The sequence below is a fragment of the Drosophila ficusphila genome, unplaced genomic scaffold, assembly GCF_018152265.1.
Source record: "Drosophila ficusphila isolate 14025-0441.05 unplaced genomic scaffold, ASM1815226v1 contig_2, whole genome shotgun sequence".
NCBI lineage: Eukaryota > Metazoa > Arthropoda > Insecta > Diptera > Drosophilidae > Drosophila > Drosophila ficusphila.
This window is the reverse complement of record NW_025064094.1, coordinates 935,488-962,913: the sequence shown is the minus strand read 5'-3', so window position 1 is coordinate 962,913 and position 27,426 is coordinate 935,488. Positions and strand designations below refer to the sequence as shown.

The following is a 27,426-nucleotide window of genomic DNA, read 5'->3' as shown; positions in this document are numbered from 1 at the left end:
ATGGCTGCCATATGAATAATAGTCCGGCGCGCCGGAGAAAATTGAGTAACCGCCGGTGGAGCAAGGGACAGGAGGTCGCGGTTGCGAAAAGCATACGCCTGGAAAACACGGCACCTGTTTACCCTTGTTTGAGAACGGTGATGCTTTCCGAAGCCCAGAAGGCCGAGAAGATGTGAACGACGAAGAGCGTGCCGGACGCCCCAGCACTTCAACAACAGACGAAAAAATTAATGAAGTGGAGAAAATGGTGTTGGCCAATCGTCGAATCACCGTTAGAGAAGTTGCTGAGGACCTAAACATATCGATTGGCTCGTGCCATTCGATTTTTATCAATGATTTGGGCATGAGACGGGTCGCAGCGAAATTCGTACCAAAATAGCTCAATTGCGATCAAAAACAGCATCGCATGAACATTGCTAATGAGATGTTAAACTCTGTCCGCGTCGACCCAAATTTGCTCCAGAGGCTCATGACTGGTGACGAATCGTGGAGTTATGGTTACGACGTAGAAACCAAAGCTCAATAATCTCAATGGAAGCTGCCGCACGAACCAAGACCGAAAAAAGCGCGCCAAGTTCGGTTGAATGTGAAAGTTTTGCTGACAGTTTTCTTCGATTGTAGGGGCGTGGTGCATCATGAGTTCTTGCCCCAGGGAAGAACGGTCAATAAGGAATATTACCTGCAAGTTATGCGCAATTTGCGCGAAGCAATCCGCCAGAAACGCCCGGGTTTGTGGAAGAGCGAAAATTGGCTTTTGCAACACGATAACGCCCCTGCTCACACATCGTTGCGCGACTTTTTGGCTAAAAACAACACACTAATGATGCCGCAGCCACCATTCCCCGGATCTGCCCCCCTGTGACTTTTTCTTGTTTCCTAAACTGAAGAGGCCCATTAAAGGACGACGTTACGCTATGCTTGACGAGATAAAGACGGCATCGAAGGAGAAGCTGAACAAGATAAAAAAAAATATGATTTTTTGAAGTGGTTCGAAGATTGGAAAAACAGTTGGCATATCTCATGGGGATTATTTTTAAGGGGACAACATAGATATTCATGACAAAAATAAAATAATTTTTGAAAAAACACAAAATTCGCGATATTTTTTGAACACATCTCGTATATAAAAATATAACTATATGATATAGTTATCCAATTTTAATAAAAATCAATTCAAAATTCGATAGTAGTCAAAAAACTCCATCTGGAAGAAATCAAGTCGATTTGATCAAAAACATCGGCGTTATAATTTTTTATTTCATTCTCTCGTATGGGAGCTATCCTATATAGTCGGCCGATCCGGCCTGTGCCGACTTATATACATACTGCGTGCAATAACTACACAACTTTTGGGAAAGTTTCAGCAAGTTAGCTTTAAAATTGAGAGACTAGTTTGCATAGAAATGGACAGACCGACAGACGTACGGACGTATTTCGATTCAGATCGTGCTGCTGATCAGGAACATGTATACTTTATGGGGTCTGAGGTGTCTCCTTCACTGCGTTGCAAACTTCTGACTGAAATTATAATACCCTCTGCTTTGCAAGGGTATAAAAAAGGAATAAATCAGATATCAGCAATTATAGACAGGGTTAAATTGCCTTAATCCGCCCATGTTTATAGAAGTATACACAAGTATGGAGGTATCCACAAGTTGTCCGTTTTCCCAAAGCTTTGTGATAACGTTATTACTCACCACTTGTAGGTTAACTATATCCTTTTATACCTTTTGTTACTAACTTATTCTAGTAGACTTCGATTTCTTAATTTACCATCTTTATCGAACCGTCGAATAATACTTGACACTATATTCGTCTGAGTTGGAATCATTGTAGATCTAACCACGACATACATGAATTCTTTAATCTTATATAATGACTATAATAAGCTACGTCAAATTAATTCTACTACCGACTCGTTGCCTATCTTAAAATCATTTCTTTTGTCTTACTTAGAAATAACACAGTGTTAATATCTTTGATAAAGTCTGATAAAGTAATTCGTAAAAAGTAAAAAAGTCGGACAAAGCAATGTCAATGTAAGTAATCTTACTTACTTCGTCATCCAGGTCTTTAACCAAATTATTCATTTTGTTATTTATTTCTTCAATTAGTGGGTTATCCAGAGTTTCCTCGGTTGAATCTGACAAAAATGCGAATATTGTGTCCAGTTGAACGCTGTCTTGTATTATTGAGGTTTCACTTGAATTTTTGTTACATTGATGGTCGTTCAATAACGGCTTTTGGGAATTTTCAATATTTTCGGATATATGAGTCAGCACGTTTATTTCCTCTTGCAGTAATCTGAAAAAAGAACACATATTTTTTAAATTTCTTACTCAGTTTACAATTTAACTCCCAAAATGGTTAAAAAATATAGCACTGAAGTTGTCTGTACAACAAAGATATCAGTGATATGGACAGAAGAATATCAACAGATGCAGCAACGGTAACCGTGCGGGGCAGCGACTGAGCGACGGTAGCAATAAACAATTATTTTTTGGCATATGTAAAATTATTTTGTGTGCGAAGGGTAATTTCAAAATAAAATTTAATTAAGTGTTTAAACTTATCAGTTATATATAGTCGGCGCATAGATACTTACCAGACAGAGTCAGTCAGATTTGATCAGAGGAAATATTTAGTACTTTAAGCACTTAGGAGTAAGAAGAATTGGACCAAAATTTACCCTCATCAAACAACCAGTCGCCTAGAAAAGGGAGACGGATTCTGGAGCCGCCAATACTAACGCGGGTCTAAACAAGAGCTGATATCCTAAAAAAAATCCCTTTTTCATTTCAGAGATTTCTGAAGACTTAAAATGTTCCCGTAAAATGGCTTACGGGAAAAATCTTCAGGAAAAGGAGAACTTAGAGTTCAAAAATGGGCATTGCATAGTGTGCTAATTTCGTGGCATCTACTGTATGTTCCAATGCCAATTTTAAATGGATTTATAAGCTTACAACCGTTGTATTGATTTTCGAATCTAAAAGATGCCATCGAGCAATTTACAGTAGAATCCTGTTATAACGACTCCGCTTATAGTGTCCGTCCGGGTATTGCGACGAAAACTCGATGGCTTGATTGGTCCCCAGACAGACTTATACATACACTTATATTTTTTTGCTTAGTGCGTCTTCCGGGTATAACGACGAAAACTCGTCGGTCCCTTGAAAGTCGCTATAAGCGGATTCTACTATACTTAAAATCCGAAAATGTTAACTGCAATCCCAAAGCAAAGTCAATTTGGAGTAAATCAATTTATTTACTAAACTTTCCGGTGCGTGACGTCTACAAATACCGCATGTATTTCACTACTTTAAAAACCAGGTATGAAATCTGGAAATTACTTATTCCATCGGAACATTGGTTAGAAGTTAAGTGTTCTAACATCACAAAATTTTGCATGGCAGTTGATTTCGCTGAGAAGATAATTCTTAAATTGAAAAAAAACCTTCAGAAAAATATAACAAATTGTGCAAAGGAAAAATAAGTATAATACCATGGATAATTTAAGGTACCCTAGTTACCGAAGATGTAATAGACACTTGACATATTTATAGATCCCCAGAATTTTAATAAGGAAGAATGAGTAATCTGATTCGTCTTAAAAAACTGTCTGTTTTAGCAGTAGCAGCAGTAATACATTTTTGGTTAAATCAAAGCCAATTCAAAGATTCCGAAGTTTTCCGATTCCACAAAATGCCCGTTTTCTTTAGGGTAGAGAAGGTGGACAGCATCACCAACTTCAGAATCATAATAACTTTTATAAAATTTCATCGCCATGAAATGGTTTTTTTTTTGACACAGATCTGCTATTTCTAGTAGGTAATATTGCTCTCTCCAAAAACTTTGTTTTGAATTTACAAATTTCCTCCGCGACAGAAGTTATAAACGTTCCTAAACTTGAGGGGATCTTCATTGTCTTAGTAGGGTTTGTAAAAAATGACGTGTTTTCGTTTAAAGACAATTTTTTAAAAGAAAGCCAGATTAAGGATGAATTTTATTTCATCTACAACTACCTGATAATAGAACTGCGATCTTATATATAAAAATGGAACGCAAAATGTGTTGGTAAGCGCATAACTCAATAACGCCTGGACCAAATTCGCTAAAACTTTTTTTAAATGTTCGTTGAAGTTCAAGGATGGTTTGTAAAAAAAATTAGAATAATTGCTGGAAAAACCCTAAAAATAAACCATTTCTTTTTCCCATACAAATGATTTGCTCTATTTGGCAATTGCGACGTGCTGCGACGTCCGTTGGAGGTGCTCCCCGCTGGCATGGCCGGTGCAAAAGCATCTGCGGTGCTGGCCGGTCCTTTTGCTACACCTTGCAAGCCATCAAGCATTGTCCTTTCGAAGGTCGCCCACATTTGCTCAAACTTTTGCTCGAACTTTCGTTCTAGAGACCTGTCAATTACGCTTACTTTTTCTTCCAGCTTTTGCATGAAAGACTGAATCTTGTGCTGTTGTGCAGCCTCCCCCATATTCCCATCGGGTGAGGGCTAACGTTGGCGAACGGACTTTTTAGGCATTTTCTTTGGGTCTGGGTTTTCGCAAACCCACGTGACCCCACACCTGGCACCAATGTAACGAAACTTAGTTGCCCGTCGAGGTTTCCAAGTTCGCCACTGTCAGCCGAGCGGATACTTTTTATTAGGTGGGGGTCAGCCCACGTTATGCCAACACCATTCCAATAACAGAGCAAGAGTTTTTAAGGGTTACTTTAGGTTTTTATTACCCGCTTAATTACACCAGCTTGCAGCCTGGCAGACAACCGGAGGAAGAGGAGGGAGAGAGAACATCGATCAGTGTGATCGAAATTCGCCTAAACTTTTTGACAGGCTTTTTTACAGGTCCTCGAGTGACCGGTCGATGGTATCCCAGGGTTGCCAGACGTCAGCTTTGGAACTGATCACCTGGTCAAGTAATTTGAAACCAAATTTCGTTACAATATATTTATTTATTAACTAGTTGACCCGACAGACTTCGTCCTGTCAAAAAGATTTGTAATGTGGCAGTTTTTGTGCCTACGTATTTAAAAAAAATCTCCTAAACAGAACTGTCACCCTGTAATAGGGCGTTGTGAATAAAAAATAATTAAATAAAACATATATAAGGATTTAAAAGTAAGTAATCGCTTTATTGTTAATCATGTGAATCATAATTATTATTATTATCATTGTAGTGCTTTGTGGTATACGATGTTTTTTGTTTGATTACCTGGCGCATAGATAAACAAATCTGATGGTTTTCCAACACGGGAACAGGCAACATACAATTGACCATGTGAGAAACATGGGTTCTCTAGATTAATACCACAAACACTTAATGATTGCCCCTGGGACTTGTTTATAGTCATAGCAAAAGCAAGCCGCACTGGAAACTGTAGTCGTTTAAACTCAAATGGCACATTAGTCGGAATCATTGGGATGCGCGGTATAAGAACATCTTCTCCTTTATATTTTCCTTTGAGTATAGTTGCTTCTATCACATTGTTAAGTAATTTTTTTATCGCTAACCGTGTACCGTTGCAAAGACGCGGTTGGTTGATATTTCGCAACATTATAACCACCGATCCAACCTTTAATTGAAGATTGTGAGGCGGCAAACCTGGCAAATCCAGCGAGTTTAAAAATTCCGGTGGATAGTTGACTACATCATCTTGATTAGTAGCCGAATCAACTGATTTATATATCCTCAATTCGCCTGTAATTTGTTCTTGAATTTTGAAATTTAATTCATTCACATCTATGTTTTTTGCAGCCAGTATAGCTCGTTCGCTCAACCAATCATGGTTTCTGTAATTTTGAGAAACATCTGGAAACACCTTCTGAATAAGTTCATCTTTTGATCGAATTAACTGACAAAAACTATGAGGAAAGTTAATGCAGCCAGTCAACATGTCTATAGGAAATTTGCCGTTACCAATGTCAATGAGTTGATTAGAAAATATGTTTCCAGATTGGTCATTTTGCAACTCGACACCCATATTCTTGCTTAAATGAAGTACTTTGACATGTTTCCACAAATTGGAGGACTTTAGACTTGCATTGAGTTCAACAGCTGGCGTTAATCGTGGAATCCCTGGCAATGTTTGACGAAAATCTCCTGCTAATAAAATCATTGCACCACCAAATCGGTTATTATTGCTCCGTAGATCTTTTAAGGTTCTGTCTAAAGCCTCCAAAGATTTTTTATGTGCCATCGTGCATTCATCCCAAACAATCAATTTACATTGCTGCAAAACCTTTGCCATTGCAGAGTTATTCGAAACGTTGCAGGTTGGAGTTTCATTGCTTTGCATATTTAATGGCAATTTTAGTGCTGAATGGGCTGTTCGACCACCTTCAAGCAAAGTTGCTGCGATTCCCGACAAAGCGAGTGCAATTGCAATTTTATTTTGTGAGCGAATTGTTGCTAATTTTAATGAAATCAAAAAAGTTTTTCCTGTACCACCAGGTGCATCTAAGAAGTAAATCCCTTCAGTTTTATCATTTGTTACTTTCATAAGAGTTTCAAATACATACTTCCGTTGTTTATTTAACAGTGGAAGATTTGTTTGTGATATCCGAATTCTTTCTCGTTCAATTCCATCGTCACGTTCTTGTGCACTACGATTAGTTCGGTAATTAGCTTGGTTTGTAGCATTTCTGGTTCTTCTACCTAAATTTCTTCGTCTTATAGGAGGCATTATTTTTCACTAATCACTAATTAAACACTCGGCACAAAAGACGATATACGAATTTGTTTTGTGTATTCGTTGACAAAAAAAAAAGCATGACTACGTTTTAGTTACAAATCATTTGTATGGGAAAAAGAAATGGTCTATTTTTATGGTTTTTCCAGCAATAATTCTAATTCTTTTTTTTTACAAACCATCCTTGAACTTCAACGAACATTTAAAAAAAGATTTAGCCAATTTGGTCCAGGCGTTGTTGAGTTATGCGCTTACCAACACATTTTGCGTTCCATTTTTATATATAAGATTAACGGAAATAAAATGATAACATCGTTATTTCTCATCAGAAAATCATGATTTTTGGAATATATAGTTTCGACTAACGACTTGAATAACAAATTAAATTTTATTAAAATCAGACCACTATATCATATAGCTGCCATATGAACAATAGTCAAATATATGGAAAATTAATGGAAAAGTCGTCGTAGCTTCGATGTTGTTTAGCCTTTGTGTATTCTGTTCGAAATATTTGATGACTGCAAGGGTATATAAGCTTCGGCTTGCCGAAGCTAGCTTTCTTTCTTGTTTTCTATTTGCTTCAATACAAGTTCCATTTCAATTTAATTTCTTCATACTTAATTATCTTACCACCTTGATGTCTGGGTACCATTTTCGTCCATTTCGCCAGGTGCTGCTCAACAACTAGCAGATACCCGCAAAAAATGTAGGGCTGATATCACTGCTATCCAGGAAATTCGATCGATAGGACAAGGTTGTATAAAGAAGAAGGACTGCGACATTTACTATAGCTGCCATCCAGAAAGGCATGAATTTGGCTGTGGCTTCGTTGTTGGCGCCAGACAGCGGTGCCGAGTCTCTTATTTTCTGCCAATAAACGAGAGACTTGCAACGTTCCGAATTACTGCCAAATTCTTCAACATCAGCCTGATATGCGGCACGCTCTAACCGAAGAAACGGACGATGTTACCAAGGCTACTTTCTATGCTGCCGCTGCCCTTCTCATGACATTAAAATCCTCCTTGGGGACTTTAATGCCAAAGTAGGGCGAGAAGACATCTTTCGTGCCTTCGTCGGGCGATTTAGTCTACATGAGACCACCTCAAGCAATGGTCTCAAATTAATAGGCTTTTCTGCAGCGCCTAATATGGCAGTTCGTAGTACTGGGTTCCGTCATTTGGACATACATAAGGCGTAGTGGCTCTCTCCCGATCGACTGACCAAAAATCAGATCGATCGTGTTGTGATCAATGTAAGACATGCATCTAGCATACTCGACGTGCGATCCTGTCGGGGTCACAACATCGACTCCGACCATTATTTTGTTGCAGCTAAGATTCGCACACGGTTATGCGTTGCGAAGGTAGCACGTCGAGGACTGTTGAGAAGACTGGACATTGGAAAGCTGCAATCACAACATACACTGGATGCATTCTCCACTCAAGTCTTTGGCCTATTGAGCCGAACAACTCCAACACCTGAAGACATCAGCGATTAGGGGGCGCTCATATCCCACTCCCTGCGAACTTGCGCAGAAGAAGTCTTTGGATTCCAGCGTCCCCAACAAGGAACCCATGGTATGACGTATGCTATGGAGTGTCGTGATGCAACAGCTGCAAAAGTCGCCGCCTACCGAACATTGCAAGCTGGGGCTACACGGGCTGTTTTTGGTCTACAGGTTAAGGAGAAGGGATGAGAAACGCCTTTTCAGACGCAAGAAAAGATCCACGAACCCCAATCTACGGTACTGATATAGATGTATCGACCCCAAGCCATGCCGAAGTCAAGGATGCAATCCAACGACTCAAAAACAATCAATCCGCAGATGCTGATGGACTGCCGGCTGAATTGTTCAAGGTAGCTGGTGATATGTTGGTGGGGAGCATGCACCGAAGATTGGAACTTCAGCATGATCTGTCCTTTCCTAAAGAAGGGTGATGCCACATTGCGCACCAATTACCGTGGCATTAGTCTTCTTCCAGTCGCATACAAGGTCCTTTCGAGCATACCGTGTGAAAACCTGAAACCCCCTGCTGAAGCGCTGATTTGACCTTATCAGTGCGGGTTCAGGCCTGGAAAATCCTCTATTGATCAGATTTTCAGATCGACACCCATCATCTACTCGTCGATTACATGGCTGCATTCGATAGTCCCCGGCGAGATCGCCTATATGCCGCCATGTCTGAGCTTGGTATACCAGCACAGCTGATACGGCTTGCGGTATACGGATGACATTGAGAAATACCATCAGCTCTGTCAAGGTAGGAAACGATCAATCCGAAACCTTTCGTACCAAGTGTGGTCACAGATAAGGTGACTCGCTATATTACATGCTCTTCAAAATTCTAATGGAGAGTAATGTAAGGAAGGCTGGTGTGCATCGGATTCTGACGATTCTGACAAACAGGTGTGCCCAACTCATTGGTTACGCTGATGATATTGATATCATTGGGCTATTGAAAAAGAGTCGGCTAAAGTAGGACTAGCAGAGAACATGGACAAGACAAAGTTTATGGTGTACTCAAGCTGAGAATCGCGGCGTCTTGATTCTCAGCTGACTGCAGGCAACTTTAGCTTTGAGTCCGTCAAGAAATTCATCTACCTTGGCACTGCTATAACTAGCACAAATGATGTCAGCCTAGATATTAAGCGGAGAGTCACACTTGCCAACAGGTGTAACTTTGGGCTCAGTAGGCATTTCAACAGTAGAGCTCTCTCGACAGGCAAAAATAACACTCTACTAGACGCTCATTCTTCCAATACTATTATATGGTGCGGAGTGCTTGACAGTGGTGCAATCCGATGCAGCTGCACTTGGAGTGTTCGAGAGAAAGATTCTCCGCAAAATCTATGGTCCGATCTGCGTTGGCGATGCTTATCGCATTAAATGGAACCACGAGCTGTATGAGCTGTACAGGGATGCTGATGTAGTCAGTCGAGTTAAAATACACAGACTCCGCTGGCTGGGTCACATCGCCCGTATGGAAGTAGACGCTCCGGCCCGTAAGGTGTTTGATTCGGTAATTGTCGGAAAACGGAGGAGAGAGCGACCCCGGATGCGTTGGCAAGACCAGGTGATGGAAGCCCTGTCTTCATCCGGTGCTGCCAACTGGCAAAGGCGCGCCCAAGGCAGGGATGCGTGGAAGCGAATTTTGCAACAGGCTGTGACCCGTCAAGGTTTGTGATGGCCAATTATTATTATTATTATTGTGATTGATGTTTGAGTATGTTTTCAAGATGATCGCCAATTCAGCCAACAGTAGCTCTCTCTTCGTTGCTGCAAACCTACTCTCCTGTTTGTGTGTGTAATGGCGACACACTTTCAATTAGTGGACATATACCGGAATCAGCTTTTCACAATGGATAATAATTGAGTTCGATTTTTTTCATCTTCTAGGGTTTTGCGTTGTAAGAAGTTGGTTTAAGCTGCTCCATCGAGGTAGGCGAAGCCTTCTCTTATTGCATAGCAGTTCGTTAATATGCCCAGAAATCCGACTGCTGTTAAAAGGGTTATTTGCTGATGTAATAGGGTGGAGTCTTGTGCAGCTAGTGGCATAACTGGGTACAAAATTGGTGCTTACATAACTTTTGTATTTAAGCCAATCTATTTTGCTGGACGCTAGAAAGTGAGTCCATTTTGAAAGCTGTGGATGGTCATAAAGATGAAGCAAAATGGGCTAATGATCCGATGAAAGATCTGATAAGTGTTCCATGTGAACATGACCTGTGGGCACTCTTCTTGTCATGGCAGAATCAACCAAGCCAAGCTTTTTATAAGGATTTATTGATAAACTAGTTGACCCGACAGACTTCGTCCTGTCAAAAAGATTTGTAATGTGGCAGTTTTTGTGCCTACGTATTTAAAAAAAATCTCCTAAACAGAACCATCACCCTGTAATAGGGCGTTGTGAATAAAAAATAATTTAATAAAACATATATAAGGATTTAAAAGTATGTAATCGCTTTATTGTTAATCATGTGAATCATAATTTTTATTATTATCATTGTAGTGCTTTGTGGTATACGATGTTTTTTGTTTGATTACCTGGCGCATAGATAAACAAATCTGATGGTTTTCCAACACGGGAACAGGCAACATACAATTGACCATGTGAGAATCATGGGTTCTCTAGATTAATACCACAAACACTTAATGATTGCCCCTGGGACCTGTTTATAGTCATAGCAAAAGCAAGCCGCACTGGAAACTGTAGTCGTTTAAACTCAAATGGCACATTAGTCGGAATCATTGGGATGCGCGGTATGAGAACATCTTCTCCTTTATATTTTCCTTTGAGTATAGTTGCTTCTATCACATTGTTAAGTAATTTTTTATCGCTAACCGTGTACCGTTGCAAAGACGCGGCTGGTTGATATTTCGCAACATAACCACCGATCCAACCTTTAATTGAAGATTGTGAGGTGGCAAACCTGGCAAATCCAGCGAGTTTAAAAATTCCGGTGGATAGTTGACTAAATCACCTTGATTAGTAGCCGAATCAACTGATTTATATATCTTCAATTCGCCTATAATTTGTTCTTGAATTTTGAAATTTAATTCATTCACATCTATGTTTTTTGCAGCCAGTATAGCTCGTTCGCTCAACCAATCATGGTTTCTGTAATTTTGAGAAACATCTGGAAACACCTTCTGAATAAGTTCATCTTTTGATCGAATTAATATTATTTTAACATATTGTGAATCTAAATCATCCTCAAACCCCCTGGAATACACACAAAAAATTTCATCAAAATCGGTTTAGACGTTGTTGAGTTATGCGCAAATATAATGGGATATTGCAGTGCATCATATGAGCGGTGTGTTTCCTTTATACGTTGTAATTGATCATTCCGACGATGTAAAACAATATCACGGGATTCCAAGTTTTCTCCAACTACAATGATAGCAACTTCGTCAATAGTTGGTGCATTAAAACGTCTTGTATGTTGACCTGCAGGTGTTTTATCAGCTCTGATTACAATTTTGTGATTATCGGATGGCATCAGATCCAAGGCAGTTTTAAACAATATAATCAATTGATTTCGTTGATGAAATAAAGTTTGTAGTTGAATGTCGCGCTCGCGCTTCACGCGTTTGTGATATCCGAATTCTTTCACGTTCATTTACGTATTCACGTTCTTGTGCAGTACGATTAGATCGGTAATTAGACTGGTTTGTAGCATTTCTGGTTCTTCTACCTAAATTGCTTCGTCTTATAGCAGGCATTATTTTTTCACTACTCACAAACAAAACACTTTTTTTTATAAAAACTTTGATAAAGCAAACCTTTTTACTTAAAACCAAATGCCTACTGCCTACCCCATAAGAACGATTGCGTAATTACATACAACATTGTGTACATCTGTTAAGCCGCTAGCGACTTTTCCAGAAGGTTTTCCAATAATTTTCTTATGCTACAACCTTCTTCTTGTTCTAAGCTATCTCCCTACCAATTTTCAGCCAAATCGGTCAAGCCGTTTTCATGTGATGCGCTTACCAACACATTTTGCGATTGATTTTTATATATAAGAAGATTTGTAGGCTGACCTGAAGAGACAAGGTCAAGATTGGTGTTATTGTAGAGTTGTACGGTTGTCTTCCTTTGGATTTGGTTAGTCGAGAGCCCTATGGGTGTGTTTTGCATTGTAGTCACTAACCGCTAAAAGTCGGTCATCTACAAGAACAAAGAACTGTACAAATTCGTCTTCGGAAATGGAAAAGCGCGCTGAGCAGTATACAGCGACTAGGTTTAAGAAAGCGCTATCGATGTGCATTGATGTGGCTTGTATATAGGCTGTTGCAAATTATGGCAACTCATAGTATGCGTTTCTTGATCGGTACCGCCATGAGTCTTGCCATCAGGATGGTTTGTTTCATAAAATGTATAGCCATTAAGGTGAAAATTGTTTTTGTTATATGAGTCTCTGATAAAAACATGGAAATGCGAGAGCTCGTATTTGTGCTGGGAAATACCGTTCGCATTCCAGAATCTAAACATCTAAACAGATTTTTGTTTGATTAATAGCTTCAAAAGAATATTTTGAGAGCGCTGTATTGCTACCATTGTGTTAGTTAAAGTTATCAGCATTTATTCTAGAGCATTAAGCAATTGTGTATTTGCAGTCGTATGTTGCCCAGTAGTTTCTAGACTCTAGTTCAATCTTTGTTGCCGCAATGTAGCAGAAGTGGTTTGCTGAACTTTCAGCTTAGAGGCTGAGGCGTAAGTCCTGATGTTGTAACTGAACGCCTGTGTAAAAGAAACTCCAGGGGTCCTGGTTGATGGTTTGTATGAGTTTTTTGGTGTTACAGGATTCCGAGCTGCATTTATATGTTGACTTTTCAACTCTTTATAGTTATGACAAGCTCTGCAATTTGCAGTCTGGATTCCAACACAATTACGAAATTTTTTTGTTTATAGGGCAGGCCTCAATGGATGTGCATCCCCGTAAGCAACGCGGACTGCGCGTAAAGTGTAGTAAGTTTCTCGTGTGGCTGTATTACTGGCAATTCATGCATTAGACGGATCGATTCCGGTTGTGGGGTCCTTCAAAGGCGATCCTGTGGTGTAATAGGTAGATTGTAGATTGTAGCTTGTAGATTGAGCTTCATTGGATTTCAAATGCAAACTTTCCGGTGACAACTCTACTTTGAACATTGGCTGTGAAACTTTGTTTTTATTCAATGTATTTATAGCCACTTTGAAATCAAAACCCTTTTACTTAAAACCAACTGTAATCGATTCCTTTGATAAATACTTGTAATCCTTTGAAACTTTTAAGTTGGCAATTGCAGTAATTTTTTTTGGCGTTATCTGGGAATTTGGCCACTGATGGATAATCTTGTTCGTCATTCATTTAAGGGTTTAACATAGAATAATCTATTGCTCACACTTCCTTCAACTTGCTTGATAATTTGGATTGTAAGGAGTTGTAAAACCGAGTGCAGGGGAGCTGCATAGCAACAGCGGGATGCGCTGTGTGCGGTGGGAAAAAAGGGAAATAACGGCTTTCTGGACTTTGAACTCAATGCTGCGGTGAGTCTGCAGACTTGGGACCCAATAACGGTGAGGCTGCGGACTTCAGACCCGCGCAAAGGGGAGAGACCGTGAACTAACGGTACCGTTCTGGACTTTGTACCCGTTATAACGGTGAAGTCCTGAACTTTGTACCCGTATAACGGTGAAGTTCACGGACTTTGGACCAGCACAAAGAGGAGAGTCCGTGAACTAACGGGACTTGTCTTGCACTTTGGACCCGATCACGTCACTTGTCCTGCACTTTGGACCCGATCACGCCACCGAGGAAGGGAAATTGCGGGACCCGGATGGCGTATAAAAGGAGGGCGCGCGCACACTTCTGTACAGTCAAGTGAAAGTCGTGCAAGTGACCGTATCAACGCGAATAAAGCCCAAGTGAACAACAAGTGCCAGGATATCCGGATCAAGATCGCCGAGTCGAGAAGCCCAACGACGGTCACGTCTCCATAAGCTGAGACTGCCAAGCTGAGATCCCGAGGGTACAAGGTGAGTTGTAGGGTGCGTCTACGAGTTTCGAAAACGACGATATTGCTGGAGTGCGAGCAAGTTGATGTTGTGCGAAAGGTACCCAGCGTCGGTTCACATGAAAGATTGAGGACCTGCTGAGGGCCAGCCGACGAAAATCCGAGGGAGTTGTGCGAAAGGTGCCCGGAGTCGGTCCACACGAGAGTGAGGACCTGCCGAGGCCCAGCCCGACGAAATGCCGACCACGCTCCAGGGTGGAGCGTAAAGTGTTGACTGCAGCAACACTGCTTAGCCCTCCAGTAAGGTTTTCTGCCTGACATCCCCCAAGTTGGGAGAGACTCGTAGCGAGCCTAATACGCGACCGGTGCCCGAAAGACTCGGCAAGGCAGAGGACGCACGACAAGCGTGCCGCCGTAGAAGTCGACGTGGGAGCCACTACCGGCGTCAGCGAGGGCGTTGTATTCATCAGCGATCGGAGCCAGAAGTCGAATATTTTATTATAAATCTACAAGCAATAAACCCAACACACATATTCTAAATCTAACCTAACTCTGCGTTCTTCTTTGGTTTCGGGGTCACGCAACAATAAATTTGGTGGGACGAACACACAAACTCAACTGAGCTAGCCGCACGTTTACGTAGCAAGCGAAGATATAAAAAGCAGTTCGTTACATCTGGCGCCCAAGCGTTATACTCAGACCAAAGAAACCAGAAAATAGATTTAGAATGGGGAAGTCGTGGTTATATAACCTGAAAAAGGACGATTTCCCTGCAATCGCAAGCGCCCTAGGAATCGAGCTAGAGGGCCTTGTAGAGGACATGAGGCGGACACTGGTCGAATTTATCGACCATTCCGGGCACGATCCTGATGCGCTGGCCAAGTACCCGTCGGTCGGCCTGAAAGTCACCGGAGTTGAGGGCCTGGTGCGCAGCCTGGACGTGAGCAGCATGCAGAACGCCGGCAGGAGCAGCAGCCGCTCGTCTGGCGACCGACGGGAGAGCAGCAGGGAGAGGAAGAGCGACAGCCGCGAACAACGAGCGTAGAGTGGCAAACCCGGACAAGACTATGCCAAGATCGCAAAGCAAGTCAGGGAGTGGAGTTTCCGCTACGACGGGAATGAGAAGCCCCTGGAGTTCCTCGAACAAGTGGAGTGGTCGGCCATGACATACGGGCTGGACATTAACCAAATTCCGAGGGCGATGCCGGAACTCCTTCAGGGTAGAGCGCTCAAATGGTTCATCGCCAACAACAGGTTCTGGGATACCTGGGGCGGATTTAGCCAGAGCTTCCAGGAGTTCTTCTTGCCCAGGGGATTTATGAACAAACTCGTAGATCAGGTCAGGCAGCGGAAGCAAAATTACGGCGAAAGCTTCAAGGACTACATGCAGACATTGATGCGACCCCTGGGTTTAAACAAGGACGAAATCTTGGAGCGGATTAAAGAAAACAGCACCCCGACACTACGGCTGTTTATCCGCCCCTACAGGTGCCAGAACCTGGATACCCTGATGGCATTAGCGGACGAATTTGAGGAGCTCGACCAACAGAGGGAGCGGTTCGAGCAAGAAAACATCCCAAAAGCCCGATACCATGCGCCGGCCATTAGGAGAGAACCAGCAGCCACGTGCAGGCGCTGTCAGGAGGAGCCAGACGAGCGTAACGCACGGCCGGGATATGTAAATAATCCATCCCAGGCATGCCGGAGATGCGGAAGCCAAGACCACATCGCATTCTGTTGGAGATGCGGGAAAATAGGCGTCACGAACGGCGAATGCTGCGCACGAGCGGGAAACGCCAAGCGACCTCAGCCAACGAGGGGCGGCCAGGGATCGCAAGGTGCTGCCTCTCGAAACTAATGGGCGACCTGAAGGCGGAAGAGATGCAGCTGTCCGCCACAGTGCTCATAAACCAACGAAAAGTGAAGGCCACGGTGGACACTGGCGCCACGGCAAGCTTTATAAGCGAAGAGTTGGCGGACAGGCTGCAGGCCGCCGGTAAGGTCGTACCGACGAGAAGGCAGGTGCGCATGGCAGACGGAAAATGCGGGAGCATCCAATCACAGCTGGAGATAGTGGTTGGTCTCGGGACGAGAAAGGTGTTGATGCAATAATTAATCCTCCCAAGAGTGATAGATGCCCTAGTGTTGGGCTGGGATTTCCTCACAAAAATAGGAGCGGAGGTAAAATGCGCAGGACTCGAGGTGGCGATACCAGCAAGGAAGCGCAGACTAGGAATGCTGGAAGAAAGACTGTCGGTGGCAGTTGTAGAAACACCGGAACAGTTTTCGGAAGAGGACATCGCCAAATTCAAGCGGAGCATCAAACATAGCCGTCCACAAGATCACGATGAAGGACGACCAGCCAGTGAAGCAGCGGTACTACCCAAAAAACCCCAAAATGCAGGGGGAAATAAACGAAAAGGTAGACGAGCTGCTGGAAAAAGGATGCATCGAGCCGTCAAGAAGCCCGTACAGCTCTCCAATCGTCATGGTAAAGAAGAAGACGGAAAAATGGAGGCTGTGCGTAGATTTCCGACAAATCAACGCAAAGTCGATAAAGGATGCGTACCCGATGCCTATGATCAGGAAAGGGATTGTTCCAATGGAAGGTGATGCCATTCGGGCTGCACTCAGCGATCAGGTCATAGGGCCTGAAATGATGCCGCACGCATTTGCGTACCAAGACGATATTATCGTCATCGGACGGACGCTGGAGGAGCATAAAAGAAACCTGAGGGAAGTGTTCCGAAGACTGCGGGCAGCAAACCTGAAGGTGAATGTGGACAAGTGCAAGTTTTTCAGGAACGAGCTGCAGTACTTGGGACATCGCATCACGGACCAAGGAATTGGAACTGATCCGGAGAAGGTAGCGGCGATAGCGTTGCTGGAACCCCCAGCCAACGTTAAGGAGCTGAGGCAATACTTGGGAGTGGCATCGTGGTACCGACGCTTTGTACCCGACTTCGCCACGCTAGTTCAGCCACTAAATGCCCTACTGCGGAAGAAGGTGAAATGGGAGTGGACCGACTACGGGCTGGGCGCCTTACTCACGCAGCATTCGGATCAAGGCGAGAGGGTAATTTCATATTCAAGTCACTCCCTGAATGGAGCGGAAAGGAATTACTCCGCAACTGAAAAAGAATGCTTGGCAATCGTATGGGCCATAAGGAAGTTGCGACCGTATCTGGAGGGACACCATTTCAAAGTAATCACTGATCACATGGCACTAAAGTGGCTCAACAGTATAGAGAGCCCGTCAGGAAGGATTGCGAGATGGGCTTTGGAACTCCAGCAGTATGACTTCGAGATATCCTACCGGAAAGGCCAGCTCAATGTCGTGGCGGACGCCTTGTCGAGGCAGCCATTGCCAGCGGAATGTCGCAAAATCAAAACAGCAAAGACAGGCCCGAAGACTGCGGAACGCGACTGGATAGCGGAAATGAGAAGCAAGGTGGCGTAGAACCCGCAGAAATATCCGGATTACAGGCTGGAAGGCGATCAAATGTATCGCCACATAACCTTATACGTGGTGATATTGACTGTCCTAATTTGCTGAGTAGACTAAATTTCTCGGTACCAAGTAGATTAACTAGAAATTATGTTCCTTTAGTTTTAAATCAGTGTAGACGTAATTATAACGTGCATGAGCCTTTCAGAGTACTTTGTTCTGACTACAATAGACTTTTTCCTATTTTATCCTCTTCTGACTCTCTGCAGCTCCTTAAGCAATTAGTTTTAACATTTCTGGCACAAAATTAGATTGCTAAATTTAAACTTAAATTAAATTTAAAATTTTTCTTCGTTTTTAAATTTTTTTTTTCTTAATTAACATCGCGTCAAATTTAACTTTTCTTTCGCGTCAAAATTATCGCGCATCGTGCCGTACGTTACACGGCGGTCGCCCCTCGGTCGGTTGGGCGGGAAAGTGGGCCGTGGGACTACGCGCGTATCAAAAAAAAAAAAAAAAAAAAAAATACCCCACAGAGCGGGGAACGAGGACGTGGTCGCGTGGAAGCTATGCGTACCCAGAGGATCAATACAGAGGGTGATAGCGGAAAATCACGACGCACGACGCACTGAAGGTATTTAGGATAGGTCATGACGACAGCACGAACACACACGAATTTATTTCGGTGGAGTTAAAACCGCACGCACAAACACGGATAATCACAAAAAGTAAATTGACTCAAAAAAAAAAAAAAAAGAAAAATAAATAAAATAAATCCAGCGGCGGCTGCATCGGTCCAGGGAGGGCAGGTGGAGGTGGGCGATCCGCGTCGAGCAGGCGGGCTAAAACAAAAGGAAGGAAAAAGTAAAGGTTAGGCACGTACGGCGTAAGGTAAACGAAAGGACTCACCTGAGGCAATGACCTCACGGCCAGCCTGTGGCATGCCACAGAGCGGGGAGCCGCGGGGTAGCGGAGAAGGGGGTGGACGTCCAGCAGAGGGCGGTCCAGCAGAACGACCGGGTGGGGATCGAAGTTCATCATGAGTGCCGTGGAGCCAACCGGAGTCTCTGGAGGGCATACGAGAATTTGGTAAAGCGAGTTTAGCAAAAATTAAAACTCAAACTTACCTGGAAATCCATGGCAAAATCCAGACGGCCAGCCAGAGCGGGGAGCCGCGGCGGAGGAGAAGGGAAAGGGGTGGGTCGACGGCCGGGCATGTTGGCCTGCCGGGACGCGCTAGCCAGGGTCAGCGCCCCGGCGCATACATCTGTGGAAGGTTTCCGCTTCAAAATACTTACCAAAACAAAACCATGAGGCCGGCGAAAAAAATTGGGAATGGGGTCGCCACGATCGATAGTAAGATCGATGGGAGCAAAAAAAATACTGGAAACATCGCTGGCCGGTCACGCTAATTATGACTGCAGCCCTGAGGAGTGGCAACGCCACGATCGATCGATAGGAATTATCGATTGTGCGCGGGAAATACTACGTGGGAGACTTTTTCGAATTTGAAAACGAGAATCGGAAGAAGTCGCGCGCTGGGAGTTTTCGACAGTCAAGATGCCCTAGTCAAGAAGCCCAACGACGGTCACGTCTTCATAAGCTGAGACTGCCAAGCTGAGATCCCGAGGGTACAAGGTGAGTTGTAGGGTGCGTCTACGAGTTTCGAAAACGACGATATTGCTGGAGTGCGAGCAAGTTGATGTTGTGCGAAAGGTACCCAGCGTCGGTTCGCATGAGATATTGAGAACCTGCTGAGGGCCAGCTGACGAAGATCCAGTGGATGTTGTGCGAAAGGTACCCAGCGTCGGTTCGCATGAGATATTGAGAACCTGCTGAGGGCCAGCTGACGAAGATCCAGTGGATGTTGTGCGAAAGGTACCCAGCGTCGGTTCACATGAAAGATTGAGGACCTGCTGAGGGCCAGCCGATGAAAATCCGAGGGAGTTGTGCGAAAGGTGCCCGGAGTCGGTCCACACGAGAGTGAGGACCTGCCGAGGCCCAGCCCGACGAAATGCCGACCACGCTCCAGGGAGGAGCGTAAAGTGTTGACTGCAGCAACACTGCTTAGCCCTCCAGTAAGGTTTTCTGCCTGACATCCCCCAAGTTGGGAGAGACTCGTAGCGAGCCTAATACGCGACCGGTGCCCGAAAGACTCGGCAAGGCAGAGGACGCACGACAAGCGTGCCGCCGTAGAAGTCGACGTGGGAGCCACTACACAATAAACCCAACACACATATTCTAAATCTAACCTAACTCTGCGTTCTTCTTTGGTTTCGGGGTCACGCAACAATAAATTTGTTTGGACGAACACACAAACTCAACTGAGCTAGCCGCACGTTTACGTAGCGAGCGAAGATATAAAAAGCAGTTCGTTACAGGACGCATTTTTTTTTATTGCTTGTGGGCTTAGTTTTCTTTTAATTTGCACGTACCAATCGAATTTAGTTTGAATTAATGATACTTCAACATTGTTTGTACTTTTTGGTTGGGTAGGGGCTAGCTTGGTAAGAGCTAACGAAGTCACCGTTTTAACCGAGCGCATTATGCGCTCGTTGGATCGTTGGTTTTGTTGTAGGGGTCGGGGAACGGAATTGCACATTTCACCGTTGTTTTAGTGTTATGCCGCTGGGACACAATAAGATCGTGCGTTTTACCTTCGTACTCGCTTATAGTGTTGCAGTTGTTGTTGGTTCCACTCTAATGGAGAAGAAAGCGTTGTTTTTGATTGACGAGAGCCTTGTTGTGGTTGCCGAGTTTTGCTCTATATGGTTCATCATTACAGAGCTTGCGCTCATTCACTTTGGATTTATTCGAGACGAACTGTATTATTGCGTGAAACTCGGGCCCAACACAATATACAATAAATGTTGTTTTTAAATGCGCAGGCCACTTCTCCAGACCGGTCACTTGTGCTCCGGCGTTGGAACGAGCAACATCAAAAGGGTAAGGGTTCTGATTTCTATTCTTGGTGATGGTTTCCGGATTTTAATCCGACTCACGACGTAGAAAGGATCACCTACGCCCGATCTGGTTGGTAGTAATCAGCCTTGGTCAGGTCATGCTTTATAAGTCAGGTGTGATTGGTTAGTCAGCCCAGCTCAGAGAGTTTTTCCAAGAAGTTTCTTCCCGTCGACGAATCAGAAGGTTAAGCAGCGCCGAGCAATGAAGTATCTCTCGGCTCTTTCGGAGCGCCAAGCAACAAAGCATCTCTCGGCCCGTTCGAAGCGTCGATCAACGAAGCATCATCAAAGACCACACCTGACCATCTATACCATCACGAATAAGCAGTAGAATTAACTAAGAATAACTTAATGTTCAAAAAACCCTTGACACCGCAAAACTCTCGAGTTCTTTTGGGAAAGAGAAGGTAGGATTAAAAGCCAGGAAGGCCAGATTAAAGGGCACAACTAGTGTGAAGTTTTAAAAAAATCAAAAAATTTTTTTTATATTTCGGTAGATTACACCTTTAAAAATAACATATTAAAATTTAAAATCGATATCTCAAATAGTTTTTGAGTTATAACAATTTAAAGAGCAGCCGCTCTCATAACAGTGCAAACGATTATTTTATCTTTAAACGCGTTTTTCTCGAAACAGCATTTTCCGAATTTGCTGCAGTGATAACTCAAAAACTAGTGATCCGATCACTACCAAATTTTTTTACATGTTCTTTATATAGTTCTACGTACCATGAACTACCGGTTTTTTGATCCGATCAAAAATTTGGCAGGCCAAAAACGACCAAAATTTTGGTTAAAATTCGTTTTTTTTATTTTAAAACGCTGCCATTTTGTAATTTTTTGATATTTTTTTTTATCGTAGTTCATGGTATGGAAAATATTATCTATTTCAACGAGAATTTTTCATTTTTTGATTTCGTCCACGGAGAGGGCCGGAATCACTGCAGCAGTTAAGGCACTTTTTTTTTTTTAGCGCCGTTGGAGATCGACTATAACTTAAAAAAATATTTAACTTTTTTCTTTAAAAATTTCACTATACATTCTTAAAACATGTATAAATATATTCTGAAAATTTGAAGAGAATTGATCAAGTAGTTTTTTTTATAAAAATTCACAAAAATCTCCAATTTTTTAGGCCGTCACACTAGTTGTGCCCCTTAAATAGGAATAGGAATGTCTCGAACCCCTGCCATCGGCGAGCTCCGCCGCCTTCCGGAACAGGGTCGTTACAGTGGCGCTTGAGCAGATAAGACAAGATACAGTGGCCTCCTCTAAAACAAACCAAAGATCGTATAAAGACAGGTAAAAGTCTGCCCATACCGTTTGCCGAAGTGACCACAATTTTACTCATAATTAGGTTGTAAAATTCTTTATGTAGAATAAGTGGGAGAAGGAAAGGGGTTTATGCACGAACATCCAAATTATAATCCTTTCCTACGTCCATTAAAAGAATGGTGAAGCCATGGACTGCACAGCTACGCCGTCGGACACGCTGGCAGCGGAGCAGTCCATGTTATGTATCTGTATATAACAGTGGGCGCGCAAGGCAGAAAGAGAGAGTATGATGCTCACGTACTTGTAACTCAGACGCCCATGACAGGCATGCCGACTCAGCATTTACTTTGCGCATGCCAGACATGCAGACTCAGCACTTGGGCTACCCATTGCATTCTTGTGTGGGTTATTTAACTCCGCACTCAATAAGTCGGGTACATTTGGTTTTGAGCAAATGCTTCTAATTATGCATATTTGGTTTTAAACAAAAACTACTATGTGTTTGGATTATAAGGGGTACAGTGGGTACCTGATGTGTGAGCCTACTACAAAAAATGTAACATGAGATTGGATAGCCAACATAAACAAAATCCAGTTGGAAGAATACTCAAATAGTTCAACATCAAACCAGAAATCCTTTGTCAAGGTCAGAATTCAGAATTCAGAAATTCAGATCGCGACGAGTAAACGACAAGACGCCTCTAAGAAAACACGCAAGAAACCCGTCTCCAACACCAGATACATCAGTTACCGTATAAAAGAACACAGAACGAGGAAACCAATTGACATTTCAAGCACCAACAGAGAAAATAAGTCCGATAACCAGACTCAAGAAGGCAGGAAGCCGTCACCTACACCAACAAGGAAAGCAATGCATTGCATTCCATTCAATGGTCAAAAAAACACAATGGGAGTCATACGCAGTTGGAGCGAAAAATTTGATGGTACCGGGGATCCGGACGAGTTCATCTACCGGATAGAGGAACTGACGAAAGTTTACGGAAAAAAACAGACAAAGAGGCCGGAGCAATGGTATTCTTGCTGAAAGTTGGGGCTTTGGGCTAGTGGCACACACACCCGAAAGAGATAACAACATCGAAAATAAATTTTTGGACTACTTCAAACCAGCAGACCATGAGGAGAAAAAAATGGAACAAATCATCCGCAGGCAAGAGTACGCACGACAGCTACGAAAAATTATGAGGTGCACAAAGCTCACAGAATACAACAGACTATAGTAAATCTAAGTCGCGTAGAATTCAAGCGGTACGCCAAACGCGGGGAATGTAAAACACTAATGGAATACCTCCGGCCGGCAGAAGTATTCAAATCGCTCTAAGGAACCACAGGAGATACCAGAGCATACACCATACCAAAAGGCACAATACCAGACAAGAGACTACTGGTGACCTCAACAACCAACACAATCAGTAAACAGAGGCACAAAAGAGACTTTTGACATGAGGAACAGATGCTCAAGGTGCAAGAGAGGCCTTTGGGAGCAGTGCAGGGTCCAGATCACCGCAAGGCAACCCGCAAGAACAATAGAATTCAAGGGTCGGCGAGGACTTGCACACATACACATAGGCAACAGTAGTGTGCAAGGTACAATCCCGAATTCACGACAATTTCATATGACGGGAACTTTCAAACAAAATAGCCACACTCGGGGCACGAAAACGTGCGGCTGAAAATAAAAGACTAGCAGACGGAACAAACAGAACCGTAACAGTAGCGCTTAAGTTACCGATTCAACTAGGAACCTTTAAACGTGCGCTAACAGAGGCAGCAGTCTTGAGATGCCCAGACTTCACAAAAACATTCATACTACAGATTGAGTGATTGCGGACTAGGATCAGTCCTACAGCAGGAAGGCGAAAACAGCGAACAAGTGATCGCATACGCCAGTAACAAACTAACAAAAATAAATGCAAAATCCTCAGACACTGAAAAAGAGTGCTTGGCATTCCACTGGAAATCCAAAAAATGAGGACGTACCTAGAAGGGTATCATTTCGTGGTCATAATAAATCACCAAGCACTCAAATGGTTGAGCTAAATTGAGATAGCTAGATGGGCGTCGGCAATGCAGCCATTTTCATTCGAGATTCGCTCAGCAAAGGGAACTATCCAGAATACTGAAGGAGGAAGTCCGGGAAGCGGAAATGGAGAAAAACAACTGGATAAAACATAAACTCTTAGGATTACAGAAAGACCCAGCAGCATGGCCAGATTACGCAGTAATAGAAGGAAGGTTAAACCGAATCCTACCATCATGGGCAACGAATGAAGATACTCAGCCGTGGAAGCTAGCGTGGCGAAAAACAAATGGAGCGAGTTCTCAGGGAAAACATCACAAGTACAGACTGCAGGAAAGATGCCAACCAAAATCGCACAGGCACCATGGAAAACAATATGCGTAGACTTTGTAGTGGGAAGAACTGGGCCATGAAAAAGGCGACCACAGACAGCGTATTCAGGACTCTTAGGGAACAGATTTTGAACCGATATGGGGTGCCCAAAAAATTGGTCACAAACAATGGAGTCCAGTTCACGAACCGAAAATTAGAACCCAGCTAGAAAGATGGGGGATCACGCATCAACTGACAGCCCCATATACACCTCAGGAGAACCCAGCAGAAAGGGCAAACAGGACCATAAAGACAATGATAGTGCAGCTCAAAGGCCCAAAACACAAACGATTGGCTTCCGGGAATAATGCTATCCATAAATAACACCAGGCCGGAGTCAACAGGATATAGTCCGGCTTGTCAAAAGTAGATGCTAACCCCACTTCGTGGGAGCAGACTGTTAGCTTAAATGGTGAGTGAAGCAATGACTATGAGAAGCTCATCGCTCCGAGGTAGTCCCAAGTCAATTAGCATTTTAGTCCTCTTTTTTTTTTTTTTTTTTCTGGATCGAAAGCTGGCCTACGAGGAGATGACCTTAATGCTATTCAGCATAGACGTGTGCCTTTCCTCAAGGTCGCTGTGCTCGCTCACTGCGGGCGCGGATGACTTGGATGTCGGCCCATTTATTAATCGGCGGCTCTATGTTTGCGCACCCGGACCGCAGACCAGCCTCTTTCAAGTTCAGGGAGCAGTTTCTACTTCAGCAATCAATGTTGCGACATTTTGGGGATGACTGGAGTAGGGATTCGCTTAGCATTTGCAGCAGCGTCCAAAATCCAAATTCCCAAAATTCGGAAAACTTGAAGTTGGACGAGCTTGTACTCGTCAAGGACGACAGATTCCCCCATCGCAGTGCCTACTTAGAAGGATTCTCGAGCTCCACCCGGGCCAGGATGGCTTGGTTCACGAGGTGATGCTTAAAACCCAAAAGGATAGCTGAAGCGATCGACAGCGAAAATCTGTGGCTTGCCGATTCAGGAAAAGCGTCCCTTAAGGTAGCTCTAGTGGCTCACGTTTCCCCTCCCAGATTCCAGGTGCACCCTGATCCAGTTCAGAACATTCTTATTGCTATGGTCTAGCATTGGCGGGGGGCATGTTCAGTTTCACGATCTGACCACGGTGCCCATAATCGGCGGTGAGCTTGGGTGAAGGGAGCTTTCGCTGCTAATGGAGAGAAAGGGCGGAATCAGCTCAGCACTGCACCGCAACGCTGACGGACCATTCTAAAAGCTCAAGTAAGCAGTGAATTACATTGTTTAAATATCCATATTGTTTGTACAACTCAGAAGACCATCAATTCTACGACCCAGCTTCTCAATTTGCTTGTAAATTTTATTTCCAGTAAAGCATTTGATTGTGTAAATCACTTCCTATTGATAAGCAAACTTGACATGATACGGTTTCCAGCTGATTTTTTTAGTAGATAACTAGATCTAAGTGGCCGAACACAAAGAGTCCTTTTCAAAAATTCCATGAGTAGTCTCCTCAGAGTTACCTCTGAGGTAACTAAAATACACGAACAAAATACATAAGTGCTAAACGGCATCAATGTTATGAAGATTTTGCTATTAATATTGGTATATTTTCAAATATTGTTCATATGACAGCTATATGATATAGTTGTCCGATTTTTTTGAAATTTAATTCTATCTAATACTACACAGGCACATAAGCGGATAAACATATATATATACATACTTATTATATACCATCTGAAAGGTATTGATGTGTAGATCATATATATACCTACATATATATCGGATCTGGCTTCTACGGATCAAAAGATATATGGATTCAATCTTTATTTTCAATTTTTAAAATAAAAGTTATCGATAATTTTTAAATTTCAATTTATATAATAAAAATTGAAAATAAAAGTTATTGAGTAATTTTTATATTTATTTATTTATTGTACTCTGTACTCGGAAGTTGTAAACTTAAGGTACAGATGGGAAACGGCCATAGCAGCGGTGACTTTCGGCCGGGATGAGTATTACATGTTTTCTTAAATATATAAATACTTAAAATACTTTGGTTTACAAATATGATATATAACAAGTTATTTACATATAAACTATATACAAATTAAATAACAGTTTTTAATGAGGAACGAAAAAGAATAGGTTTATAAACGATGCAAGATGTTAGCTGATTTGAGGAATTTTAAATTTAGCTGGAGGTTTGCAAAATTAGGGTTAATTAGCAGTTCCGTTAGTTTAACATTTGTTAAATTTGTTCTGTATGTTTGTAGGGCTGGGCAGTCGTTAAGGATATGGGGGATTGAAATGTTATCCGTGGTGCAGAACTGGCATTGGGAGTTGGGTGGCTGTGAAAAGCGATGTTCGTGGGTGAGTCTGGTGTGGCCAAGTCGAAGGCGTATTATTTTTGTGATTTCCCTTCTTGGTAGGTTGAAGGCTTGTGGAGTTTTTATGTAGTCAGCTATGCTTATGGCTTCTGGGTTTATTTGTTGATACCACTGCGATGATTTTTGCAATGTGATTGGTTTATATTTAAGGGTGTCAGTTTTTATTTGTTTGTTAATGTCTCCACGGTTTACATTTGGTGTAGTAAGTAATGGAGCGTTGGTCGCTTCTTTCGCTGCTGTATCGGCATTTTCGTTTCCTTTTATGCCGACGTGACTGGGGACCCATAGGAGCTTGATTTTGTTTTTATATTTTAATAAAAGGTCGCGGATGGATGTTACCAAAGACTATAGAATATCAAGATGTTGCATCTCATACAAAAAATTTTTCGTTTCTGTTTCGAGCTTCATGATGCGGTCGGTCGGGGTAAAAAGGGAAAATCTAAAAATAGAAACACGACGAACTGCTGCTTTCGGCTTGCGTCTTCGTTTTTCATATTCGTCTTGTTCCCAAATTGGGAATTTGTTCACAGCTGGCAATTTTCAGTTTATCGGGTTTTATACACTTTACAATAGTAAAAGGGTATATCAGACTTGTAAAGCATTATTATTTTATTTTCTTTAATTTTCATTTAAATTATACTTTTTCGTTTATAATAATTAAATTAAAGAATTCATAGGTGCAATATTAATAATGTTCCTTACTCAGATAACACAGTCTTACAAAATTCAAAAAATTTTTTGCAACGGGGATGGGATATT

The 27,426-nt window shown here is 42.7% G+C and overlaps 1 protein-coding gene across 1 annotated transcript in view; it reads right to left on the bottom strand.

The window, feature by feature from the left end:
* Window positions 1-27,426, bottom strand: part of LOC108096982 (unconventional myosin-VIIa) — a 634,406-nt gene that overhangs the window by 270,534 nt on the left and 336,446 nt on the right. The window contains 1 exon segment of the mRNA XM_043207602.1: window positions 2,058-2,304. Within this exon segment, the coding sequence (XP_043063537.1) occupies window positions 2,058-2,304 (247 nt within the window).